We start from the raw sequence: 22314 nt of genomic DNA, 5'->3' as shown, positions 1-22314 counted from the left end.
CCTTTTCGCTTCTCACGCGCCCTGAACTGTAATAAAAACTATTTTGTTTTTTGTGCCAAATTGCATTTGTTTCCCCCGAGGGCACTTCAGCATGACACAGAAGGGGGAGAAGTGTCCCTTTGGGCGCTGCAAGTTTAGTGTGACCGAAAATAAAACTGCGCTAAGACTACCCGTAGTTCGTTCTCGGTATGTACTAGCCCGCTTTGCTGCTTACAACATCTACAGGAGGAAATAAAACGTGCCGCTCCCCTCTGTTGTCTATTGCTTATTCATTTTAAACTTGGGGCGCTTTGATGTCGATACAAAGCGAGAGTCTATGCAGACGATGCTTCCATGTCATGAATGAGGGTGCTCTTGTCTGCTCAAGTACCTGTCTTAAAAAATGAACGCAAAGGCCCTTCTACTTCTTCTTCCTATGTCAGTTACGAGTGCGGTGCATCATAGTCCATGAACTGGGGTCCACTTGGCAACCCACATTCTTTATGTTTAGAGGCTTTGCGCTTGAAGGCTCCTCTGTTTTCTGAAAAAGAAGCTGCACGGTGTTCATTTTGCCGCCAAAATTCACACAGCGAACCATTGTCACAGGCGCGGTCGCATGCCTAGTCTTCGTACCCACAGTCGCCGTTGAGGCACGGGGTCATTGAATCGATTTTACGTTTAGGAGTTGCGTTAGGGCATTCGGTGGAATCGAAAGCAGGAAGGCGAATAAAGGCGCGTAGTGCAGAACTTTGTCCATCGACCCTGTCATTAAAAAAAGGACTAGTATTTATTCAGGTCCCGGCATTTTGTTTTTTTTTCTACTGCAGCCTTCAAACAGTAGCCATCCATGTCTCCGTAATTTGATCCACGCGCGCTTGACTGCGCACCTTATTCATCAATCAGCCCACTCAGCACCCTGAACACATCCGTGAGGCTAACCACGCCGACAGCGCACCCGCTGTCGTTCACCACCCACATCCGATGGGCCTTTGTCGCCTGCAGTTTAGAGAGCGTGTATCCAAATGTAGACTTTACGTTCACATCCAGGATAGGGTACTGGTCCTATTGCATGAACGCCGTAAATTAAACAGGTCGCATCAATTATCATGCTCCAGCACAGCAGTAAAAGGCACCTTCAGTAGTAGTGAGCTGTCTTACCTCTCCGCTTTCCACCCCATGCGACAACCGGATCTTGCATACCAGCTGAAAGCAGCTAATCCACAGCCATGACGTCCTCAAGTTCTTCATAATATGCTGCAACGATAATGGAAGGAATCGTTCGTTTGATCAGCACTCGCACGACTCTTGTCAGTGGACACATTCTCCAGGCAGCATGGATATGAAAAACATCCAGCTTGGGTATACCTTGATGTCTGTCATGCTGATGTTTCCCAGAAGCATGCCCTGCTCATCCAAAACTGCGAGTGAAGAGACACCATGTGTACCTGTGAATTAAAGAAACGAGATTCAAGGATGAGTTGCATGGCCCTAATTTTACTCGCCTTCTAATCGCGCAAAGGTGCTAAAGCGTACTCATCGAGATCAAGGCGTCCAAGACCTTTTCCTCTCCGTTCACTGACAAAACCTTCCCATTCGTCAACCCGCATTGCTGGAGCTATTTTCAGACATAGAGGAATCCCATTGAATCCTGTCAGGCCTTAAGATAAATTCGAGAAGGGTCGATCGACAAAGTTTGAAAATTTGATCCGCTTCGCTTACACTCTTCTGCATCACAGGCTGGAGCTGAGGATATTCGCTCAACTAAAAGTACAAGGAATGAAGGGCCATGTTAATGGTGCCAACATATTACTGATTGCATGAATCAAGTGCTGCATATCTCTCTCATGAAAACAGACGTACATGACGCATAAGGTAGTCCAGTGTCGAGGACTGCGACAAGATACCCATCATATTTTCTTGTGCATCCATAACCGCCACTAAGAAACTCAACAAAAAAAAAAAAAAAAAAAAGGTAAAAAAAACCTGTCAGCTTTCTTTCTTACATGACTGTTAACAGTGCAGATCTGCTTCATTGTGAAGGAAAAGATCCCGTTGCCATTCATAGAGTCATACCACGATGAATTCCTGCTCCAAAGTCGTGAACCACGGATCCCAGCCTCGTCTCGGCCGTCACCATGCAAAAAGGATCCTTTCCTGACAAATCTATAACGATGAATGATTTTTTACATCGGTCCTCCCCCAGCATCATCGAGCAGGGAAGAGTACAGGAACAGGTTAGCAAAAAAAATACAGGTGTTTCCCAAACCATCATTCGGAATTCAGGTTTTCATCCACATCGCCACCAAAAAACCCGTTTCTTGTCTTTAGGGAACAAAGAAAATGTCGCGGGGCCATGAAAAAACTTTGAATTTCCAGTTTTCCACATTGAAGGATAACATCTGCAGAAACGCCATGTGTTCCTGGCGCTCCGCATAAACTCAGTTTTCGCTACGCCCGGTTAGCCTACCAAGACAGGAAATATGATGCAATAGGATAAACCAAAAAAAAAAAAAAAAAGAATGCAAACGGGTATGTGTCACTTACCGGACGCCAACTTCACGGGCACGTTCTGGCTCTTGCTCGTCCGCTGAATCAGGTCCCGCATCTCCATGGTCTGGTCCTCGAGCGGAACCTCCATTTTCTTGAGCAACAGCAGAATATAGGTCATCAGATCGCCGTAATCGAACATGCCCACGTACAGTTTCCTGTTGTTGTCATAGACCGGTGCGGACGTGATTCCATTCTTGAGCAACACCTAGAGTACACAAAGTCAGTGCCGTAGAAAACAAAACGTTGTAACCGGTGGGGAGGTTTTTTTTTCATCTCATCATGTCCCTCTGTATCCCAATGGGTGCGATATGAAAATGCGTCGGACAAGTGCTTTCGTGCCGTGTTCTCCTCTCCAGAAACGGTCTGACTCGTAGGCAAAAAAAAAAATGCAAGGTAATGAGCGTTTACCTCGCAGGCGTCCTCGACTGTTGCATCAGCATCACTATTAGTGCCAATGAGCAAAAGAGGAAGGCTAGAATGAGCACCAAGACAAATGCTCCCTTGACATCTGTATAGTCGACTGCTGGTCCAGCACGCGCTCACTCACATGGTGACAAGGGTCTGTTTCTCGACGAGCGTGCCAGCCTTGACCGCGGTCCAGTCATGAGAGGCTGTTGTCAGCCCCTCACGGCGCGGACGCTGATTCGGAAGTACTCTGTCGCTACTCATTCTGGCTGATGAGGTCTATTCCTGAGGATGATGCTAGGGTGTGTGTTTGTTGGAAGCGGAGAGGCAGAGACTGCAGGACTGAGGGCGATGGTGAGAAGAACAGGTTATGAGGTGTCAAAAAAAAAAAGAGGGTTTGGGCGGTTGAGCCAGCAAGCAAAGCGAGTATTCTTCCTCCCCACATCTGCCAACCGATTGTGACTAACATGAAAGTAAATTCGAGCGGGATCGCATTCGAGGAACTTCCTACCGCACTATGCATGGTTTGATGAATACTCAGACATCTTTTAAGTACCCAGAGTCGAGCTACATGTACGACATTCAGTGAAAAACAAGCAGATCCTCGGTATCGAGCGCAGCCGCTAGTCCCGCGAACAGACCCGATCCGAGTAAGATTGCATGGTGTAAATCGAAGGGGTACTAATCCTCTGTCAGCGATGATCCTCTTACAAAGATTTAGACTCATCTCTTGACTTCCTTTCCACAAGACAAGACGAACATCTACGGCACACCTGATGGCCAGCCCCGACCGTCCGCTGTCCCTCAGAGTGCACATGCATTCACCAGCCATCCTGCTACGGACCATACACCCATCCAACATGGACCACATGCCTTTGCCTCCTCTTATGGCCACATTCAAGGCGGGGAATGGCAACAGGAACAGGACTCATCATAAAGCTACCATTTTTAACATACCCTCCATCATATAATACACCGATCTACGCGCTCAGCTTTACAAATGCGCCATTATGGCATGTAGCAAGGCGACAAAGGTCCATGCCGCTTCCTTCAATAGCCAAAGGATTCGAACAAGGATGCAAGCCAAGGGATACAACGTCCACAAATATCACTTCGGATCATAGTGCTACTCACAGCATACCCATGCAATCATGGAGGATTCACTGGAACACAACGGACGCTGCCGCACAGGAGGAAACAGATCGTGCACAAGCCGTACTCACGGTATTATCATAATTATGTCTAGGACTCAGCATTGGTGGATGACCCTTTAGATTACCATTTTGACCTATATCTCACGACAGGCCCCCCTAGGAGCAGCAGCATACCATAAAACACCAAAGAGGGTTTTTTGCATGCCTTCATCTGGGTACTCTCAATTCAAAAGAATGCCAACACAGAAAATCACTCGCATCTCTCAAGTAGGTTGTCTCCTCGCTCCTTCTAATTTGCCTTTACGCTTTATCACACCAACCCTATGAAGAGCCCAAGAGCACGGCAAGCTCCATTTACCCATAAGCACTTCTGTAACTGCAACGAACTCGATACCCACGAACTCAACACGCTGCGAACTCTGTAATAGGGACAAGCTCTACACTTTCGACAACCCCGTCACAAACACTCTGACGCTAGGTATACGTAAAACATCAGCAGCAACATAGAAAAAAAACACGAAAGAGGCTCCCAAGCACAAGATATCCAAAAATGCGGTGGCCGCAATTGAAAGCGGAAGAAACCCCAACAGTACTTCAAAGATCCTTCCCGGCCTGAATACCGTGGATGAATACAAGAAAGGGCAAGGGCAAAATATGTGCATATTGAGTATAGGTCAACATTTTACGGTCGTTATAATAAACAATTGGTAGGTTTATCTAATTCAAGGCACACGTTATGGTGAAGATGGTGCGGAAGAGGATGTTGAAGCCGATGGAAGGAAGGAGGGAGGGGACGGCGGAGAAAGGTGCTTAGTGATAGTATAGAGGGTCCATCGATTCATCTCCAGTCATAAAAGTAATAAGCGCATACACCTGGTGGCGCGGTTCTTGTGCGATCATCTTTGTTGGGGGGGGGGGGGGGAGGGAAAGAGAAGGAAGGCGCGACTGGATAATGACATTACGCGGTTCATATTATCCAAGGTCGGCAATCACTTCAGAAACCTCGCACTCGACCTAGCGAAGATGGAAGGTCAGCAGAGAAAAGAGGGCCTCTTGACTGAAGCAGAGGCCCTCAAAAAAATGGCACTGACTATAGCAGTGACCACTGCAGAACCCTGTCTGAGGAAGGTTTCCAGGAACAACTTTGGCCAGCTGGCTGTGTATCAGCCGGCTTCCTCAGCTGCACCTGAGCATGGGAAGTCGCCCTCTGTTCCGCCTGCGTCTTCTGACTAACCATGCATGCTCAAGGACAGATGAGCACAGGCTAAAAGCAACAGCAGCATCGCAGACAACAGAGTAGGTAATGATTCTTGGTAGTAAACTCGTTGAGTCATTGGAAGTACTCGGCCATCAAATGGATCTCCTCCACATCGAGAACCGGAAATGCTCGAAAGAATCCGATCCGTAGACATTGAACTCCTCACCTGGAGGCCGCGGAGCGTTGTCTCCCCCTGAATCCTAAGCCGCGGTAACGCGCCACGGAGGAGCATGCGGTCCTCTTGGACCAGTCGTATCAACTGTTCGACAGCCATCTTGGGTTGATTATATGGATAACGGGGTAACGTGGGTTGCGCCTTCCAAAAAAAGAAGACTTGAGGGGCGGCTGTATTTCCTCAAGGGATGCTTGTGCTGCTGTGCTGTGCTCTTGGGTCTGAGCGAGGGGTTCAGATAATGTTTTAGGGTTCTCCTTAGGATGTTTCATCGTCTGAGACCAAACCCTCGAACTCTTTTTCTTTGATTCCCATGTGCATGCCGCTCTTTTTTTACTTTTTATTTCCCAACGGTTTACGTTCCAAAGGCTGACACGTCGCCAACTACTTCAGACAGTCGTTTGGCCACCACTATATTAGGAGATGGGAATAGACGCATGTCTATAGCCCTTTATACCTGTTAACCTGTTATCTGGAATGCACTCCCCACTACGGGACAATACACTTGAATTTCTGTGCGGTGTCTACTTTATATCTAATCTCCTGCCAGTTGACTATCTATTCTTGGAGGCGGTACAGTCCATGGTCAGGACTATGTGAAGTTGCAAATAAAAAACAAAAAAAAAAAAAACAAAAAAAGAGCGGACTGAAACACGGAACCGGAATCACGGAGATACGGTTCCACGCCCTGCTATTATCTATCGTGGATGCATCGTGCATTGTGTAAAACAAAAAAATTATTTGATTTTTTTGGTCCACAGGGGACGAGCACAGTGGCGGGGGGTGCCCGCCTGGGGCCACAAAATGTAAATTAGCCGCTAATTCTAAAAAAGGGGAAGTGAACCGTGCGGCAAAACATCGAAGCTGCATGGAAGCTGCATGTTCACTATAGACTATGGCCGCCCCATTTGTTGACAAACAGGGGCTAGTGCTGGAATGCACTGCCAGCGTTAACGGTTTTACACAAAAACAGTGATGCCTCTCATGAGCATGTTGGCGTACTCTTTATCGGAACGTTCTCAGGACACCTTTCTAAAACCCGCGTCGCGTCAGGTATAAAAAGGATCCGCCATGGATCTTATTTCCCCTCATCCAAGCTCCTTCTCTTCTTCCAGCTCTTTCCAACACTTCAGAAATAAGCAAACTTACTCTCTTCTCTTTTTCTTTTTAACCACATACACACACAATTCTCATCAACATGACTCCACGAACCCGATCCCTCAGCTCTGCATTCCTCCTCCTCTCGTATGTTTCCACGCTCCTCTTGAGTGCCTCCTTTGCACCTTCGGTCTTCGCTCAGTCCTTCCAACCAGATGCCAAAGCCGGTCCCTCTTCTGCCTTTATCGAAGGCCAAGGCCTGTACATCCTAGGCGGTAACCCCCTGTCAAGCGACAACAATTCCTCACCCGCAACCCCTCAGGCATTCATGATCGACCTCTCCGTCTCCTGGAGCGCAAGCAGCCCAGCCTACAAGAAGCTCCCCGATGGACCCAGCGCCTGGTCTCGTCCCAGCACCCTCTCTTCTGACAACAAGAACTGGTTCAATCTCATCAACGGTACAGGTTACGTCTATAACTTCGAGTCCTCGCAGTGGTCCACCGCCATTCAAAGCAGCAGTATCAACACCGCCTATAGACTCGGTGCAGTCACCGACCCTGAGACCGGTCTCATTTACGTGCCTAACGGTTATCTCGGCAAAAACAATGAAAGCTCGATGTTGAAGGTTGATCTAGAGGCCAAGACCTTTGAGGGTGTGCCCATGTCCGACGGGCTCAGCGAGTCCTACCTTTACTCCGCTGCATGGAGCGCCGCTATCAAGAGCCTCGTCCTCTTCACAGAGTCGAATGATCCCTTGTATACATACAGCACATCCGAGGGATGGACCCATGTCACCGCCACGGGTGATCTTCCCGGTATACGCAGCGACAGCTGCCTTGTCCCAGCTTATGGAGGCTCCAAGATGGTCTTGTTTGGTGGTTACTCGAGACAGCCGGGGCTCCAGACCAGCCTGAACGATATCTATATCCTGGATGTGGCCACTATGACCTGGTCCCGCGGTCCTGCCACCGATGACTCTGAAAGGCGCGACTCCTCTGCCTGTGCGATCTCAGGCGATTACTTCATTGCCTGGGGTGGTGGACTCACGGAGGGAGACAGTGACGATAAGCTCGCCCCTGGAACTCTCGTCTACAACCTCAAGTCTCAATCGTGGACGACCGACTACGTCGCCTCGCCATCCAACTCTAGCAGTTCACCCTCAGCCATCACTTCTCCCTCAGCCATCACTTCTCCCTCAGCCACCGCTTCTCCCTCCTCGTCCTCGTCTTCGTCGGCCATGTCCTCACCTTCTTCTTCGGAAGGCCGCAAGCCCAATGTTGCCGTCATCGCCGGATCTGTCCTCGGCAGCTTGTTCGTCGTCGCCGCTGTTGCCGGTGTGTTCTTCTACCGCTCTCGTGTGAACCGCGCCAAGGTCACCCAGGACATGAACGAAAAGGCGATGTACTCGCCCAACCTGCGAACTCGCCACGATAAACTCGGACAGACTGGCTCGAGGGGCTCTTTGGTTTGAACGCACTCACACGCTACTACTATTTTATTTTGCATCGCATTCTTCCAACTCTTGTATAGCTCCCCTCTTTTTTTTTTTAATTCTCGACATAGCCCCCTCTTCCCTCCACCCCTTTCACCATTATGTTCTTACCTGCTACAGCCATTTTTTTTTTAAAAAAACTTGTATCTTATGAATTCATCCATGCATAGCAATGATCAATAATAAAAAAACAACGACTCTTATCTAAGAATCTCTCCAGGCACCACACTCAATATGAAAAATGTAAATGATAAAGTAGTTCATGTGCGAAGGACTATAAATGTTTTTTTTCTAACATTTTATTAAAATATAGTACTTGAAAAAAAAAAAAAAAAAAAAAAACTTTGCAGAACGCACACTTGGTCAGCTTTAGGGGCTATGTGTTCAGTACGGCTGAACTTCTGTCTGTCCGAGTGCTTCTCCGGGCAGCGGGCCTTTTTTTTTTTTTTTTCCTCTAGTTAGGAGGGTGCGCGCGTGCGTGCCATCTATGTCTCAACGGTGCGTTATAGACTAGTGTATTTGTGATGGGGTTTTGTGTATATTGCATGTAGCACAGCACAGCAGCTGCAGGGACTTATTGTTGCAACACTGTCAAATATTTTAGGATCTGTTTTATATAGGTTTCAGTGAACAATTGAAGGGGTTGTCTCTTTATTTCCCACAAAGTCGCGCCATGACCCCTTCCCCTCCTTTATTTTTATTTTTAAAATAAGAAAATATGCGCCGCGTGTTTTTTTTTAAAAAAAAAATACCTTCCCCCCGCCCGTTATCCTGCGAGTAAAACACTTTAGTTTCTCCTGTAGGCGTGGCGGGTGGAGGGGGGCGGCGATATAAACAATCTAATCGGGTGCTTTGTTACAATGCGACCTTTGTCACCTAAAAAACCATGCACAGCATGCCATGGCTCTCAAAACCCCCCCCCTTCTGCAATATGCGGCAAAATATGGCAATTTATGTGTATAATATCGTGGTCATGACTTTATTCTATAGTTTTTCAGCGGTGCTGTATGTGAGGGAAGGAAAAGAGAAAAGAGGGAAAAAAGAGGAGGGAGGGTTTGTAGGTCGAGTCTTCTATATTATTAGTCATCAAAATAATCGTCGTTTATCACCGTTGCAGAGTCATCCATGTCCATATAACGGCCCTGCGAAAAGCTCTCCTCGCTACGGTAGCCCTCAATCGCATGGGGGTGCTGTGACGCGCGATGAGATCCGAAATCGCCTGCTTGAACGTTGCGTCTCTCCTTCATAGATTCCTTCGGAAACGACATGTATGGATCCTGCGGAAATCGATTGTAATCACCTCCATCTTGCATGCCTCGCCTCATCCCGCCGGGTGGCTCGTACCGCGAATGCGAACGCGAATACTGTGAGCCACCCCAAGAGCTAGGGACGGCGCCCCGGGATCTGTCTTTGAATACGGAGTGCTGTCGACTAGTGTCATAATTCGACTGCCATGAAGGATCGCCTTGATGGCTGAAAAAGTCGTCATCACTGCGATGCAACCTGTGCCTGGAGCTTTGTCTCATCTCGTTCCGACTAGCAGCAGGAGGCGGCGGTGAAATATAACCAGTATTAGAGTAGTATGCCTCAGAAGTAAGAGACCGCGGCTGGTAGTTTGGGTTGTACATATTCGATCTCTCAGTAAGCATCGGCGACATAACGCCAGGGCTCGATCGATAGGAATCCGATACAGTGGGGCTGTGTCGAGTGTGGTGTACTGTAGACGGAGAGGGGCCAGAGGGGGGGAAATCCGAACTTGGGATGCCTTTCAAAAGGGCCAACTTCTTACTGTAGGGGTCGCCCTTTTCCGCCTTTCGTCTCTTGTGGGAACGGTATAGAACGAATGCTTGCGCGGCTACAACCAAGACTATGGCACCCGAAACCAGTCCCAGGATCAAAGGGAGATGTTTGGTGATCCCTGAACTTGATGTTGATCTTGACAAGTCGGCGGACGAAGTGGGAATAATGGTGGGATGAGGGGTGAAAGCAGTGGTGGTAGGAGAGATGAATTCAGAGGTAGTAGGGGTGATGGTGGTGTTGGAGACAGTACTGGTAGCGTTAGGTGCGAGCGATGTAAACGTGGGAGAAGGGGTTGTGGTGACATTTGGCTGCACTACTGGAGCGATGTACTGGGATACCCAGGTTTGATTGTTGATGTCGTAGATCAGAGGCGTGTTGCCGGCGTATTGCATGGTGCTGGCGGGTTGAGTGTTGTCGTTTTTTATTGTCAGACCGCCCCAGGCGATAAAATACCCGTTCGAGACGGCGCATGCAAGTGATGTTCTTGATTCCGGGGCTTCGGGTCCACTTGTCCATGTACTGGCTGTATTGCTGTCTTTGAGTTCCAGTATGTATATATCTCTGAAGCTGGTCGTCAGATCAAGACTGTTGCCTCCGAACAGAATCATCTTGTTACCTCCATCGAACGGGACAAGGCAGGGATACGACCGCTGAGTAGGTCTATCGCCATCTGCCACCAAAGGCATCCAGTTGAAGATGTCGTTGTAAACAAACTGCTTGTCGGCGGTTCCTCCAACTACAACCATCTTTCGTTTAGAGTCACTCCAAGCAGCCGAGAACCCCATTGATTGCTGCAAGTCTGGGGCCATAGGAGCGGTGGTATATTTATTTGTGTTCATATCCAACCTCAGCAGCTCCGGGAGGCCGGAACCGCCGATGACCCCATTTGGCACGTAGATAATGTCTCTGCTGGGCCCAGCAACAGAGATACTGTAGTTGCTGTTGACCTTGAAGTTGAATTTGCTGGATCGCTGCCATTTAGAGGTAGTAATATTGAAGGTCTGCACACCGTCAACGAATGGGATCGCCCAGGTCTGGTTGTCGGCTGCAATGGCGCCAGGGACAATTGTTCCTTGTTTCGGGCCTGTTGGTAAATCGGGCAGTTTTTTGTAAGCTGGTTTGGATGCGCTCCAGGAAGTTGAGAGGTCGATCATGAAGGCTTGGGTTCTATCTCCTTGGCTCCCTGTGCTTGCTCCCAAGACGTAGAGTCCCATGCCTTCGACGAACGAGCTCCAGGTCCCATCGGAGACCGTTGGCTGAAATTTCCCGTTTTTGCTTTGAGCGTGGGTAGTGGGGAACGTAGTTATGCAGAATAGCGATAGGAGGGCGAAGGCGAGACGGAGTAGTGTGGAGCTGGATAGTAGAGTGAAATGAGGCATGCTGTCAATGAGGTGAAATGTACAAAGTGGCGCGTGCAGATGAATTTAATGAGGGGTAAAGAGGCGAGAGGCGAAAAAGTGCGATTATATGTGCGAATGGAGGATAATGATGACAATGAGGAGATAGGAAGGAGACGCGTTCAAAAGAGAGACTAAGAAGTGGGCAACGAAGAGATAGAAGGGGGTGATAGTGGGATAGATATGAATATAAAGAGAACAAAGAAAAGAATAATGAGAGAAAGAGAAAGAGAAAGAGAAAAGAACATGAAAGAACGCTTGGAGTTATATCCCAGGGCAGCTGGACTGGGGAGTACCGAGAATGGCGATGGAGGGCCCCGCAGGATGACCGCACGATGAAACGACACGCCCCTGCCTTATGGATGAGTGCTGCCAGAGACAGGGGTCTTGGGCGAGTTTGGGACAGTTTGAGGTCGCTCGTCGTTACACAGACAATGTTGATAATATCACCCGCCTCTTTGACTATGACCAATGCATGCTCCTCAAACAAGTAACTCCCAGTCCGCAGGTGCTGTGCTGTTGCACACAATCGCTATTTCTGAAAAAGACCTAAAACTAAAACATACTGATCCGCCTCCTCCCCTGTATTTGAGTAAATATCCACCTTTCATAATACTCGGATATAAATGTACGATGAAAATACGCATTGCCTTTAGAGCGGGGGATTAGCATGAAATAAGACAGCGCATCAAAGGGACTTTTGAACAGCTCCAGGTATGCCCAAGACACCATGAATAAATGGCTCGTGTTCAGAGGTTAAATCAAGGTTCTTTTTATTGAAATTACCCTGGAGCCTCGGCCGCTCACCTATCAGTTATTCCACGCACCGATAGTCCCGCACCTGTGGTACCCGCCCCATTCCTCATCTCATTGTCCAACCACTCCCGAAGCACGCGTTCCACAAGCCGCAAAGTCGTCGGACTTGTAGCCCGAGGCTGAGGCTCCTTCCTTTCTGGCTCAGGCTGCTCAATCTTGATCAATGCGCTCTCTTCCTGTGTTGGCGATTGCGACAGCTGCTGCTGTGATAAATGGTATCGTGCCCTTTCTTCGGCCTCCTCCTGCCCTGGCACTTTAAGCGAGCTCGAACTGCTGTCGTTCGACAACTTGCTGTGCCCCAATTGCCGCTTCCTATGCTCAACTTCAAACGAGAGCACTGGACTGGAGCACCCACTCCGATCTGATGCCCACCGCGCCAACGATGTATTACTGCCGGTACTACTACTGCTGCTGAGGCGATCTCTGTATGTCACTTTTGCATGCTGAGCGCGCTCCTGTTCCAGCAAGTCTTCCTTTAGCTGCTGTTCGTACAGTTGTCGTCGCAGTGTTGAATCCATATCTCCGCCGCCCAGGTCCCGAAGCAGGCGAAAGATCTCGGCGCGTTTGTAGGTGGCACGTTTGAGTTGGGTATTGGTCAACAAAGGTCCCATAACGCGGAGGTAAGCATGGCGAAGGGATTCCTCCTCCTTGGGGAGATCCCAGAGTTCGCGGATAACAACGTCGACAAGGACATGGAGATCGTTGGTGTAAAAAAATTCGTAGAGATTTGGATTTGTGAACAGGAGGTATAGGAGCTTCAAAATCAACATCTGGAGCGCAGTTTCCTCTATGTTGAAAGTGTAATAAAGAAATACAAGGACGAACAGGACATGTTAGAACTGCACAGAATAAAGACATGTCTTAAGGAGAGGGCATGAGCGTGTCTGTAATCCCGAACTCCATGGTACCTGCTCGGTTCAAAATGAAGATCAGGTTTTCGCCAAAGGTACAGCTGAGTCCCGGTCGGTCAGTGAGGACGGTGAGTAGTGGATTCCCGGTGTAGGCAGGTTTGTTCCCGACCTGGGTATAGTGGGATCGATCTGACATGTAGAGCATAAACTGTTCGTTGAAGACCAAGAGTAATTTGATCGCACTGTAGTTTAAGGTCTCGGTTTCATCTGTCCGTGTCCGTTCGACAAGGTCTAGGAGGTAATGCAAAAACACTTCATCCACCAGAGCTTCGTAGTCAATCGGCAGTAAGAAAAGATTTGTCAGCATGTATGGCTTTGGTTTTGGTTTTTTATCCGCATTGGTAATGCAACTCGCGATCGTTACCTAGATCGCATTCTTTCAGCTGTTGCACTCGGCACATCTCATACATTATATTGACAGCCAGGGGTTGCATTCTTGTGCCTGAAACCGTCGAAGGTAGACGGAAGGATAACAATGTCCGAGATCAGGAATCATTTAGTCGACGCAGCGCAATCAAGCACCAGATAAAAAAGAGCTTGCTTTACCTTCCTGCTTCAGGATCTGATATTTCAACTTTGCAAAGAACTCGCTCTTGAGCATCCAATGAAAGACCTTGGGGAACTCCTTGCCGGCGTAAATTAATACTTGGTATGTGATCCACATATCCTTGTCCTCCGGGCTCTATTTCGACATTAATTCAAAACGGATTATTATTACCCCCTTCGACCGATGATATATAATTCTTTTGAAATGAGAGAGTTATGGAGGCAATGACGCACTTGGATAGCCCGGTCTATGATCGACCGGGTGATTATCTCCATATACCGCTGGAAGACATTTGAATCAAACAGGCGATAGCAGCATTGTGCCAAATCTTGACCGGATCCATCCAGGAATTCATCTGTAGCACAATCAAGCAAGAAACGTTAGCCCTTCCGCACTTTCAGTCGGATGAGCATGAGTGCAGAAGTGTGTTCAATGATGTACCTTGATAGAGCACAATTAATGAAATAAAGACACCGACCTGGGATTCAGGGCTGTCATAAAACCCACCTCCGTCCAACACATCCTTAAGCTCTATAGTAAAATAGTGTACATCAATGAGATAAAGTATTGGAGTTAGACGGGGCTCCTGCTGTTACAGGATGGTAGGACAATATACGAAAAAGAAGTGTCTGAAAGTCGAGTGCGCACCTGCGTAGAACTGCGCCGGCGAGTCGAACTGGTATGTTACAAAGTCCATTAGGGATCAAGAAGGAATGAGAGGATTCGATCAGATGGATGCAGCCAAGAGCATGAGGAAGGCGAGAGAGGAGGGTGGTCTACTAGAGAGTGAGCGGCATGTGCGAATGAGAGGAACTGTGAGATGTAGGATCTTTCAGGAGCTGTCTTTGTCAGAACGGCGCTCGCGCGTGGTGACAACCTTAAAGATCTCATTTGTCCTGCAATCCCAAAGTTATTGCAAAAAGGAGAAAAAGGCGACCGATCCATGCCAATGCACTGATGAATCTGTTTATTTCATATCACATAGAGACCTAAAGAACTTCAAGAACCACATTACTACTGCCAGATGTCGGACCGTTAGAAGGACGCACGGGTCCGTGGTGCAGACCCTGTCGCCACAGGAACCGGTCCTTGGTTCCCTCGAACTGAATTTCCGTCATCCACTTGTAGACCAGCCACTGCATACTCCACCAACCCAGCACCCCAACAATAACCATCATTCGCCTCAGCCGTAACCGCCCAACTTGCAACACCAGCCCTCTTTGCCAGCGCGACTTTCGGATGGCCCGCGATCGCGTCTTGGATCTCCTTTCATCAACTCGACCATACTTCTCGTCCTCATCGTCGTCTGAAAACACCTCTATAGCATCGCCGCTGCTCCAAGATGATTCCCATATTGCCCTTCCTCTTTGCAACGCCCTATCCATCCCTGACCGACCACTGGACCACCCATCTCAATCGAGCTTCTTCACACGCTTCTTGGTCTCGGACGGGCCCGCCAAGGAGCTACCGGCCTTCTCATCCTTGACGGGGTGGCTCGAGTTGTTCCAGTAGAGGGCCATCTGCAAGGCGAGGATGCAGTTAAAGATGGTGCTGAGGAGGAAGCCCGACAAGATAATGATATCGTCCACCTCCGTCAAGGTCGTGTACACTCTAGCCAATGATCCTGCAAAGTAGTTGAAGATCGTGAAAGCCGAGAGCTGTCCTGTGCTGCCGTTCTTGTAATTTTCAATGATCTGAGGAACCTTGGAGAACAGGTTGATAGGGATAGTCGCGAACTGCAAGAAGGCCAGGGCACCCTGGGAGACCAATGCTGTGGTGACGACAGTACCATCGATTTGGGTGAACTGCGAGGTCTTGGAGAGAATGTTGCCCATGAACAAGAAGGACGTGAGGATCACAAAGGCCGTGGTGTTCTTGCCACTGTAGTGGAGCATGAGGACCAGGATAATGAGGTTCTGGATGGTGACGAAGAATGTCTCACCGTAGGTCGAAATAGGGTTATTCTGACGGAAGTTATAGGCGAGCGAAATCACGCTGGCAAGGGTCTCGAGCATGTAAGATGACAGCGACACACCCTGGGCTGAGTGGGCCTGGACAATCTTGATGATCTGGGGCACTTTGACGATAGCGCCACCAGCGACGATACCGAGGCCAAGACCCTTGGAGATGCCGTATTTGATGCAGTGCACATCGCGATAGTTGAAATCCTCGATCAGCGAGTTGTAGCAGGTCTCGCCGATGATGGCAACGGCTGGGGTCTTGATGAAAAATGGAAGCTGCATGTCTGATGGTTTATTGGATCGCGCCGCGTGGAGGGATGAAGAAAGAGCAGATGCAAGCGAGATGACCAAACGGAAGGAAGGAGAGAATGTCTCTACTTTCCAAAATTAATGATAATATTACAATATAAAGTTAAGGAGAAACACGACATACCATGCGCACCGCTGGCTATGGTTGGTGCACGACTCTCCTTCATTACCCCCTACTCCATCACCATCACCATCTTCAGCTGCCCCTGCTAGCGATCACTTTAAACACATACGCGAAAACACACGAGGCAGCTTTCAAACATACATGGCTTTACCCCAGACTACGGGAGGGCTCCCAACGTTTGGTCAAGGCTACGTGGCCGCGTCCTCATCTTCGCCCTCAACTTCAGCTCCTATATCGTCCACGAGACAAACACGCAAAGAGATCCTAAACTACTCGGCACCATGGCCAGTCTATGGTCTCGACTGGTCTAACCAGCCCACCGAGCGGGAAGCCCTTAGACTGGCCGTTGGAAGCTTTATCGAGGATGGTAGCAATAAGGTGTGAAAGTGGTTCTGCTATTGAAGCTCGACGTGAGGCGCATTTTGTTCGTTTGACTTACATGGCTACGTTGCTATCACTCAACGCGTTTAGATTCAAGTCATAACGCTACAGGAGTTCGCAGGAAACGATGGCAAGGAATACAATCCCACCTCCATGTCAGACTGGGTCGCCATAGCGGAGACCAACCATCAGCAATACCCTGTAACTAAAATCAAGTGGGAGCCGTACAAGGTAGGTAGCCCAGGATTGACTTGCTCTGCACTCTGGCGACCGAAACTTCAGCACAAGCGCTGTGACCGACCAACGCACTTAAAACGTCTGTTTTCAACAGGGAGGGCATCGTAAGCCGTATGATCTACTGGCGACAACTGGTGACTACCTTCGGTTATGGGATCTCAAAGATGACTCGGAACATGACAATGGCGCAAGTAACACGATAGGACGGCGACATCCACCAGTGATGCGTCAGCAGCTGGCTCAAAGAGCTGTCCTTGCAAACGTAAGTATCTCAAGGATGTAGCTCAATTGCTTTCGATGAAGCAAGTACGGAGCACTAACGGATCTGTCTTTATGCCTTATGGTACAATAGACAAAAGCCAACTTTTGTGCGCCATTGACCTCGTTCGACTGGAACACATTTGATCCCGCTCTGATTGTGACTAGCTCTATCGATACAACATGCACGGTATGGAATGTGGAAACTCAGCAGGCAAAGACACAGCTCATCGCCCACGACAAGGAGGTCTACGATGTCACATTTGCGAACAACAACTCAGACATTTTTGCCAGTGTAGGCGCAGACGGCAGTGTGCGTATGTTTGATCTCAGGGCACTGGAGCACTCGACCATCATCTATGAGACGACTTCGTCCATCCCAGGCTTGCAACCTAGTAGCTCTCAGATTGCAGCTCAACCCCCAATGCCACTACTTCGACTGTCATTCAACAAATTGGATGCAAACTATCTTTCAACCTTTCATATGGACTCTTCAAGCGTACAGATCCTCGATATCCGAGTACCTGGAATTCCGATCTCAGAGCTACGTGGACACAAGGGGGCTGTCAATTGCATGGCTTGGTCTCCAATCAGCAGCTCCGAAATCGCTACAGGGAGTAAGTGCTTCGCCAAACGTCTATTCTCGTTTTATACTTTGTGAATGACACGTTCGTTGACCCTTTTTTCATTTGGGATTTAAAACGACTGCTAGGCGACGATCATCAAGTATTTATTTGGGAAGTGAATCAGATGAGACACGACAGGGGCGAGGACCACCGCAACGTTCACCATACCAAAGCAGGAACTGCGGGTGGTGCTGGCAACTCCAAGAGCCCGGTTCCCAGTTCGTCGACTCGGGTCTTGCACGAGCCCTTCCGAGCAGCCAATGTCGGTGGTGAGGTTAATCAGATTGCGTGGTCGAGCGCAAGCCCAGACTGGGTTGCTGTTGGTTTCGGGCGGACTGTGCAGGCGCTGCGACTATAGTCGTCCACCAGTGCTGAAATAAATGGGCTCTGTGTGACTTCAACAGAAAGATGCCATTTTAAGGATCCAACTCTCCGGCGCGTGCATTCTTTTATTTTTTTGTCTCTTGCATTCACTTCACACTCATTCAACTCACTCGGCTCGACAAAGCGCTTGTCAACCATGCTCCCTCACCTCACCAGCGGATCACCCGCCTACCAGAGGGCCCATCAGCACTACAGCGCATCGTGTCCACTCGATTGTCCCGCCAGGAGGAACCCCCATCAGTCATTGCATTACCCTTCACACAACTCTACGCGGTACACCTCAGCAGCACGACATCCTCACCTCGGTATTGAGCCCTAACTTCGCCATTCTCCCTTGCTGCGCCGATATTGAGTTCTCTCTGGTCTTCTAAATCAAAAGTCCCTATGCTTATCTCTTTTTTCTACTGAGCGTGTTAGATCCCTCAGTTCTACATCCAGCATTTTCGGGCTTGTTCTTTCAGCAGCGAAGAAGTCATGTCACTCAGTCCTTTCCGCAGGGGCTACCGGTACCACCTTTAGCACTAGCCAATGTCCCGATCTCTTCACCATTGCCATCGTCATCGTCATCACCATCACCATTACAGCCGCAGTCTTTGACACTGCAAAGGAATACTTTTGCGACAGCAGCAGAGCCGGTGCTAATGGATCCCGCAAGAGTATCGCCCATCTTTTTCGGATATTCACCAAATCCGGACAAAGCCAAGATGTGAGCGGACTCAAAAAAAAAAAGACTCGAGCGAAAGAGTACCATTGCCATGCTTGTACAATTCATCATGCCCCGACCTTACCCAATGTCATAACTATTGCAACAATATAAGCACATGTTTCAAACTTCTACTTTGCGATTATATGTTGTACATATTACGTATTATTATAGGAGGCTATACAGGGTCTATGAGAACATAGGTCTTTACAATGAGGGGACGCGGCAAGGCGAGGGAATGTGGGAGGAAAAGGAAGGAGGGAGCGAGGAGAGGAGGAGGGAAAGGAGGGGGGGTATAAAACAGCGACGTGAGATGAACATGAGGAAACAATACAACGAGCATGAGAGGAGCGAAGCATGACAACGCGAAGTAGTGAAAAGTCTCGAAAAAGAGGCGCAAAGATGAAGGAAATAAGTGGGTGTGCATGAATGAGAGAGAGAGAAGGAGAGAAAGAGAGAGACAGAGGCATATATACATGAAGGAGCGAGCAACGTCCAAGAGGGTGGAGGCATCATATTGTTTAGAGACGTCGTCATGAAAAGACGAGAGATAAAGACAGGGGCAGAGGGGATCCTCTAGAGATCATGAGAGGCAGAGACCAACTCGGCAACGGTGCTTAAATGGCTCTTTTGCTCATGGTCCAAGAGACTGGACAGAGCGTGAGCAGGGTGTAGAAGTCTGCTGACCAACGCGTTCGAGTGAGCGGCCGAGACGAGGAGAGGCGTTGGGGACATGCTCGTGGTAGGCGTCGTAATAGAGCAGCTCAGCGAAGGAGCAGCTGAGGGAGGCGGTGAAGACAAGGATGCGGAGGATCCCGACGCTGGGAGCGACGCGAATGAGGTTGAGACACTCAGTTGCTGCTGCTGCTGATGGAGCCGCTGCTGCTCCTGCTGGATCTGCTTTTGGATCATCTGGTTTTGAGTCAGCATGGGTGAAGACTCAGGCTGCTGGTACCCTTGGCGTTGCTGCTGTTGTTGCTCATAAGAGTGCTGATTATGCTGCTGTATCAGGGGCATGGATGTCAGGGACATGGCAGCAGAGTATGTGGACTGAAGCTGCTGCTGTTGATGGTCGTTCATTGTATAGGATGTGGTTGTATACTCGTTATTCTGGAAATGGTGCTGCTGGTATGCGTGGGCGTGGTAGTGATGATCCAACAGAGGAGAGTACCGAGTACCTATTGCATCGATCTGCTCTTCGTCGTATTGTTCTGATGAGGATTCCAAGGTGTTCTGGTGCTGAGTCAAATGGCCGAGGGGTAGCAAGGCGCCAGCCATATTGGGGTCGTAGGGCTGTATGAGAGGCAGATCCATCTTGGGCAGAGCAGTTGGAGTTGAACAAGTGCTGTTGAGGTCCGGTATCGCTCCGTGAAGATTGTAATGCCCGGTGGTGTTGATATGACCGAGCCCTGATAAGCTGCCAAGGCCGCTGACATGGCCATTTCCGAGAGACATTTCCGACAAGTCCAGAGTCATACCCATGTGTTGTGCGTTCATGGCATTGTGCATCTGCTGCAGCTGTTGGTATTGAAATTGGGTCAATTGGGACTGAGTGTAGCTGGAGTCAAGCTGCTGCTGAGTACTAGTGCTTCCCAAAAATCCAGAATTGACCGAGTGCATAATGGGCGAGATAGGGGTGATGGTGCCCGTCTCAGGCTTGGTGATCATGCCATACTGTTGTTGAGAGTGGTATTGAGAGGTGGCGGAGGAGGAAGCGGAGGAAGAGCTGCTATAACTGCTGGTATCGCAGGTGAGCTGTGCCTGTTGCTGCTGCTGCTGTTGCTGTTGTTGTTGATGGTGATGGTGATGTGGGTACTCGTTCTCGTTCAGGATGGGGCGTTTATTTTTGCTGTACTTGCGGACACCAAGACATGTCTGGCAGTTCTTCGTGAAGAGCGAGACCAGTTCTGCAGGGACCTTGGAGTACGATTTTGTGATCTGTATGAAAACATCAAGGGAGAGAGCAGGAGGAGCATGGTCAGATCAGGGGGAAAGGGGAAATGGATCAGGTAATTTTGCCATACGTGCATTAGCATTGGCATTAGCATTAGGGAGCACAGCATTCGCATTTGCCATGCTCAGCCGGAGCAGACGTAGGCATGGCGATGATGCGGCTACTTACAGCAGCAAAGGTCTTGTCGCGTCCTCCATGTCCAATGATGTGATGAAAATAGCAAACCTTGTCATACAGCTGTTCCCGCACACACACAGGTTTACCATTCTTCTTATCCAACAAAATTCGGAGCTCACCCACGACAGTGAACACAAAGTGCTTACGGACCCACCACCGGAATTTTGGGTTGAAGATTGCAGTGTTCTCTGGGTTGGTGAGGACCATCAAGCAGTCGTTGGCGAGCTGTTGGGTGATCAGAGCTTTGTTTCGTTTACGGACGTGGAGCTGGTTGATGTACCCCTCGACCAGGGTCTCAAAGGTCTCTGGGCTCAGGAACGAGTATGTTTGTGGATGATAAAGTCCATCGGTGTTGTTACTATGCGCCATAACTGTGGACAGGGACAAAGGATCGGCGATCGTTGCTATGGCTGTTTGTTAGTTGTGTTCGGTAAGAATTAAGGAATTATTTCGAGGGGGTTTGAGGTGGTGAGAGAGAGAGGGAGGGAGGGGGGGACGGAGGGGAAGAGGAGGAGGAGAGGGAGCGGGAGGAGCGGGAGGAGCGGGGGAAGGATTATATGAGGGACGGATAGCACACGAGAGCGATGGTCGCGTTATGAGGAGAGAGGTTGATCGTAATGTGCAATGGTCAATTGCGGAAAGAGGAGATGAGGAATCGAGATAGATGTGAAGGACGAAGAGAATTAAGAAAGTGAGAAGGCATATGGTGGAATTCCAATCCTTTTTATTCCTTTTTTTATCGTCTTTATTCTTTTCTACAAAAATAAGGTCGTCCGCCGGTACTGGGCGCGCTTGCGTATGGACTCATATAGAGCCATGTGGATGCGGATGTAGACGTGGATGCGGGGTTGGCTGCATGCGCGGGAGGAAGGTTGTTCTCTCTTTCCGCATTTGTGAGAATTGTCCGTGTGAATTGAATGTACGTCTGTGCATCGGATCGACCTGTCTGTGCTCGCATGCAGCGTCGACTAGAATGTGGAATGCGTCCATCTGCTGCTCCAACACACACACACGGGCTCTTTTTTCACACACATATGCATGGGCACCAGAAGTAACACACAAAACTTCTTCCACGGCTCTCAGCCTCTTTTTAATGACACGGTAGCATTGTCTGCACATGTAGATTGTCGATCGTGCTACCCAATGAGGCCTCTTCTTTTCCTTGCCATTGGAGAGGCATGTTCTCTTTCGCTTCAGTGTTCTGCGGCCACACAATCGATAACGATGGGCTAGAGACCCATCTAAGAGGCGTTGTATCCCGCGAGACAGATTTTTCTATCTTTTTCTTTTTTTCTTTTTGTCCGATGATAAAGAGATAATGCGAGTGCCCAAAGGAACGGGTTGTTGAAAACGAGGAAATAAACGTAGTCGTGCCATGACTTAACGCTACCTCCTGTATCACTAAAGCTTTGGGCCATTAAGCCATTGAAATAAGACACGCGATGAGAGGTCGTGCCTAGTGCTTCTCTTCTGCTTGTCTCTCTTCTCATAGTGGGGTTCTAAGCTCAAAACGTAATGCGCCTCCTTTACGCTCTCCTTGCTCCCCTTCAGCTTAGTGGATCGCTGTGTTTCTCCGCCTAGGATCGGCGAATAGCTTATGTGATGAGCCAGAGATGGTGTT

General features: G+C 49.0%; 8 protein-coding genes across 8 annotated transcripts; 3 read left to right on the top strand and 5 right to left on the bottom strand.

Moving 5' to 3' along the window:
* Positions 1–740: 740 nt before the first annotated feature.
* BC939DRAFT_444628 (uncharacterized protein) lies at positions 741–3332 on the bottom strand. The gene is made up of 10 exons (XM_051554708.1): positions 3077–3332; positions 2938–2971; positions 2524–2734; positions 2053–2142; positions 1840–1916; positions 1699–1740; positions 1513–1594; positions 1345–1424; positions 1138–1233; positions 741–1041 (listed from the first exon to the last, which is right to left on the bottom strand). Exons 1-10 carry the CDS (start codon positions 3196–3198, stop codon positions 868–870), a joined length of 1008 nt encoding a protein of 335 aa, XP_051414399.1. The 5' UTR covers positions 3199–3332; the 3' UTR covers positions 741–867.
* A 3234-nt stretch (positions 3333–6566) lies between these two features.
* Positions 6567–8330, top strand: BC939DRAFT_444626 (uncharacterized protein). Its single transcript, XM_051554707.1, has one exon. The coding sequence runs from the start codon at positions 6717–6719 to the stop codon at positions 8085–8087; it is 1371 nt and encodes a 456-aa protein (XP_051414398.1). The 5' UTR covers positions 6567–6716; the 3' UTR covers positions 8088–8330.
* Positions 8331–9065: 735 nt separating this feature from the next.
* Positions 9066–11551, bottom strand: BC939DRAFT_84089 (uncharacterized protein). Its single transcript, XM_051561936.1, has one exon. The coding sequence runs from the start codon at positions 11285–11287 to the stop codon at positions 9188–9190; it is 2100 nt and encodes a 699-aa protein (XP_051414397.1). The 5' UTR covers positions 11288–11551; the 3' UTR covers positions 9066–9187.
* A 508-nt stretch (positions 11552–12059) lies between these two features.
* On the bottom strand, positions 12060–14449 carry BC939DRAFT_444622 (uncharacterized protein). The gene is made up of 7 exons (XM_051554706.1): positions 14228–14449; positions 14021–14110; positions 13813–13934; positions 13579–13714; positions 13397–13474; positions 13030–13299; positions 12060–12908 (listed from the first exon to the last, which is right to left on the bottom strand). Exons 1-7 carry the CDS (start codon positions 14274–14276, stop codon positions 12109–12111), a joined length of 1545 nt encoding a protein of 514 aa, XP_051414396.1. The 5' UTR covers positions 14277–14449; the 3' UTR covers positions 12060–12108.
* An 81-nt stretch (positions 14450–14530) lies between these two features.
* BC939DRAFT_444621 (uncharacterized protein) lies at positions 14531–16143 on the bottom strand. The gene is made up of 2 exons (XM_051554705.1): positions 16115–16143; positions 14531–15917 (listed from the first exon to the last, which is right to left on the bottom strand). Exon 2 carries the CDS (start codon positions 15820–15822, stop codon positions 14992–14994), a length of 831 nt encoding a protein of 276 aa, XP_051414395.1. The 5' UTR covers positions 15823–15917; positions 16115–16143; the 3' UTR covers positions 14531–14991.
* On the top strand, positions 16002–17833 carry BC939DRAFT_421620 (WD40-repeat-containing domain protein; the record flags this gene model as incomplete). The annotated part of the gene is made up of 6 exons (XM_051553095.1): positions 16002–16351; positions 16445–16585; positions 16686–16853; positions 16944–17466; positions 17562–17632; positions 17681–17833. The coding sequence occupies exons 1-6, from the start codon at positions 16115–16117 to the stop codon at positions 17831–17833; spliced, it is 1293 nt and encodes a 430-aa protein (XP_051414394.1). The 5' UTR covers positions 16002–16114.
* A 115-nt stretch (positions 17834–17948) lies between these two features.
* BC939DRAFT_444617 (uncharacterized protein) lies at positions 17949–18694 on the top strand. The gene is made up of 2 exons (XM_051554704.1): positions 17949–18164; positions 18277–18694. Exons 1-2 carry the CDS (start codon positions 17996–17998, stop codon positions 18567–18569), a joined length of 462 nt encoding a protein of 153 aa, XP_051414393.1. The 5' UTR covers positions 17949–17995; the 3' UTR covers positions 18570–18694.
* A 2-nt stretch (positions 18695–18696) lies between these two features.
* Positions 18697–21363, bottom strand: BC939DRAFT_444614 (uncharacterized protein). The gene is made up of 2 exons (XM_051554703.1): positions 20685–21363; positions 18697–20500 (listed from the first exon to the last, which is right to left on the bottom strand). Exons 1-2 carry the CDS (start codon positions 21060–21062, stop codon positions 19139–19141), a joined length of 1740 nt encoding a protein of 579 aa, XP_051414392.1. The 5' UTR covers positions 21063–21363; the 3' UTR covers positions 18697–19138.
* Positions 21364–22314: the final 951 nt, after the last annotated feature.

Source organism: Gamsiella multidivaricata (genome assembly GCF_025024155.1).
Source record: "Gamsiella multidivaricata strain RSA 2152 chromosome Unknown BC939scaffold_17, whole genome shotgun sequence".
NCBI lineage: Eukaryota > Fungi > Mortierellomycota > Mortierellomycetes > Mortierellales > Mortierellaceae > Gamsiella > Gamsiella multidivaricata.
Note: the sequence above shows the minus strand (reverse complement) of the source record. Positions and strands in the feature narration are given on the sequence as shown.

What these genes read in the sequence shown, in the direction of transcription:
- BC939DRAFT_444628 (XM_051554708.1), bottom strand. Translation starts at nt 3,198, where the DNA reads ATGAGTAGCGACAGAGTACTTCCGAATCAGCGTCCGCGCCGTGAGGGG. An exon ending in AGCCTGTGATGCAGAAGAGT is followed by an intron (nt 1,595 to 1,698) that starts GTAAGCGAAGCG and finishes GTCTGAAAATAG; the next exon opens with CTCCAGCAATGCGGGTTGAC. An exon ending in TCAGCATGACAGACATCAAG is followed by an intron (nt 1,234 to 1,344) that starts GTATACCCAAGC and finishes TTATCGTTGCAG; the next exon opens with CATATTATGAAGAACTTGAG.
- BC939DRAFT_444626 (XM_051554707.1), top strand. Translation starts at nt 6,717, where the DNA reads ATGACTCCACGAACCCGATCCCTCAGCTCTGCATTCCTCCTCCTCTCG.
- BC939DRAFT_84089 (XM_051561936.1), bottom strand. Translation starts at nt 11,287, where the DNA reads ATGCCTCATTTCACTCTACTATCCAGCTCCACACTACTCCGTCTCGCC.
- BC939DRAFT_444622 (XM_051554706.1), bottom strand. Translation starts at nt 14,276, where the DNA reads ATGGACTTTGTAACATACCAGTTCGACTCGCCGGCGCAGTTCTACGCA. An exon ending in GCCGGCGCAGTTCTACGCAG is followed by an intron (nt 14,111 to 14,227) that starts GTGCGCACTCGA and finishes ATTTTACTATAG; the next exon opens with AGCTTAAGGATGTGTTGGAC. An exon ending in TCATAGACCGGGCTATCCAA is followed by an intron (nt 13,715 to 13,812) that starts GTGCGTCATTGC and finishes ATGTCGAAATAG; the next exon opens with AGCCCGGAGGACAAGGATAT.
- BC939DRAFT_444621 (XM_051554705.1), bottom strand. Translation starts at nt 15,822, where the DNA reads ATGCAGCTTCCATTTTTCATCAAGACCCCAGCCGTTGCCATCATCGGC.
- BC939DRAFT_444617 (XM_051554704.1), top strand. Translation starts at nt 17,996, where the DNA reads ATGCTCCCTCACCTCACCAGCGGATCACCCGCCTACCAGAGGGCCCAT. An exon ending in AGCACGACATCCTCACCTCG is followed by an intron (nt 18,165 to 18,276) that starts GTATTGAGCCCT and finishes TGAGCGTGTTAG; the next exon opens with ATCCCTCAGTTCTACATCCA.
- BC939DRAFT_444614 (XM_051554703.1), bottom strand. Translation starts at nt 21,062, where the DNA reads ATGGCGCATAGTAACAACACCGATGGACTTTATCATCCACAAACATAC. An exon ending in GCGACAAGACCTTTGCTGCT is followed by an intron (nt 20,501 to 20,684) that starts GTAAGTAGCCGC and finishes GTTTTCATACAG; the next exon opens with ATCACAAAATCGTACTCCAA.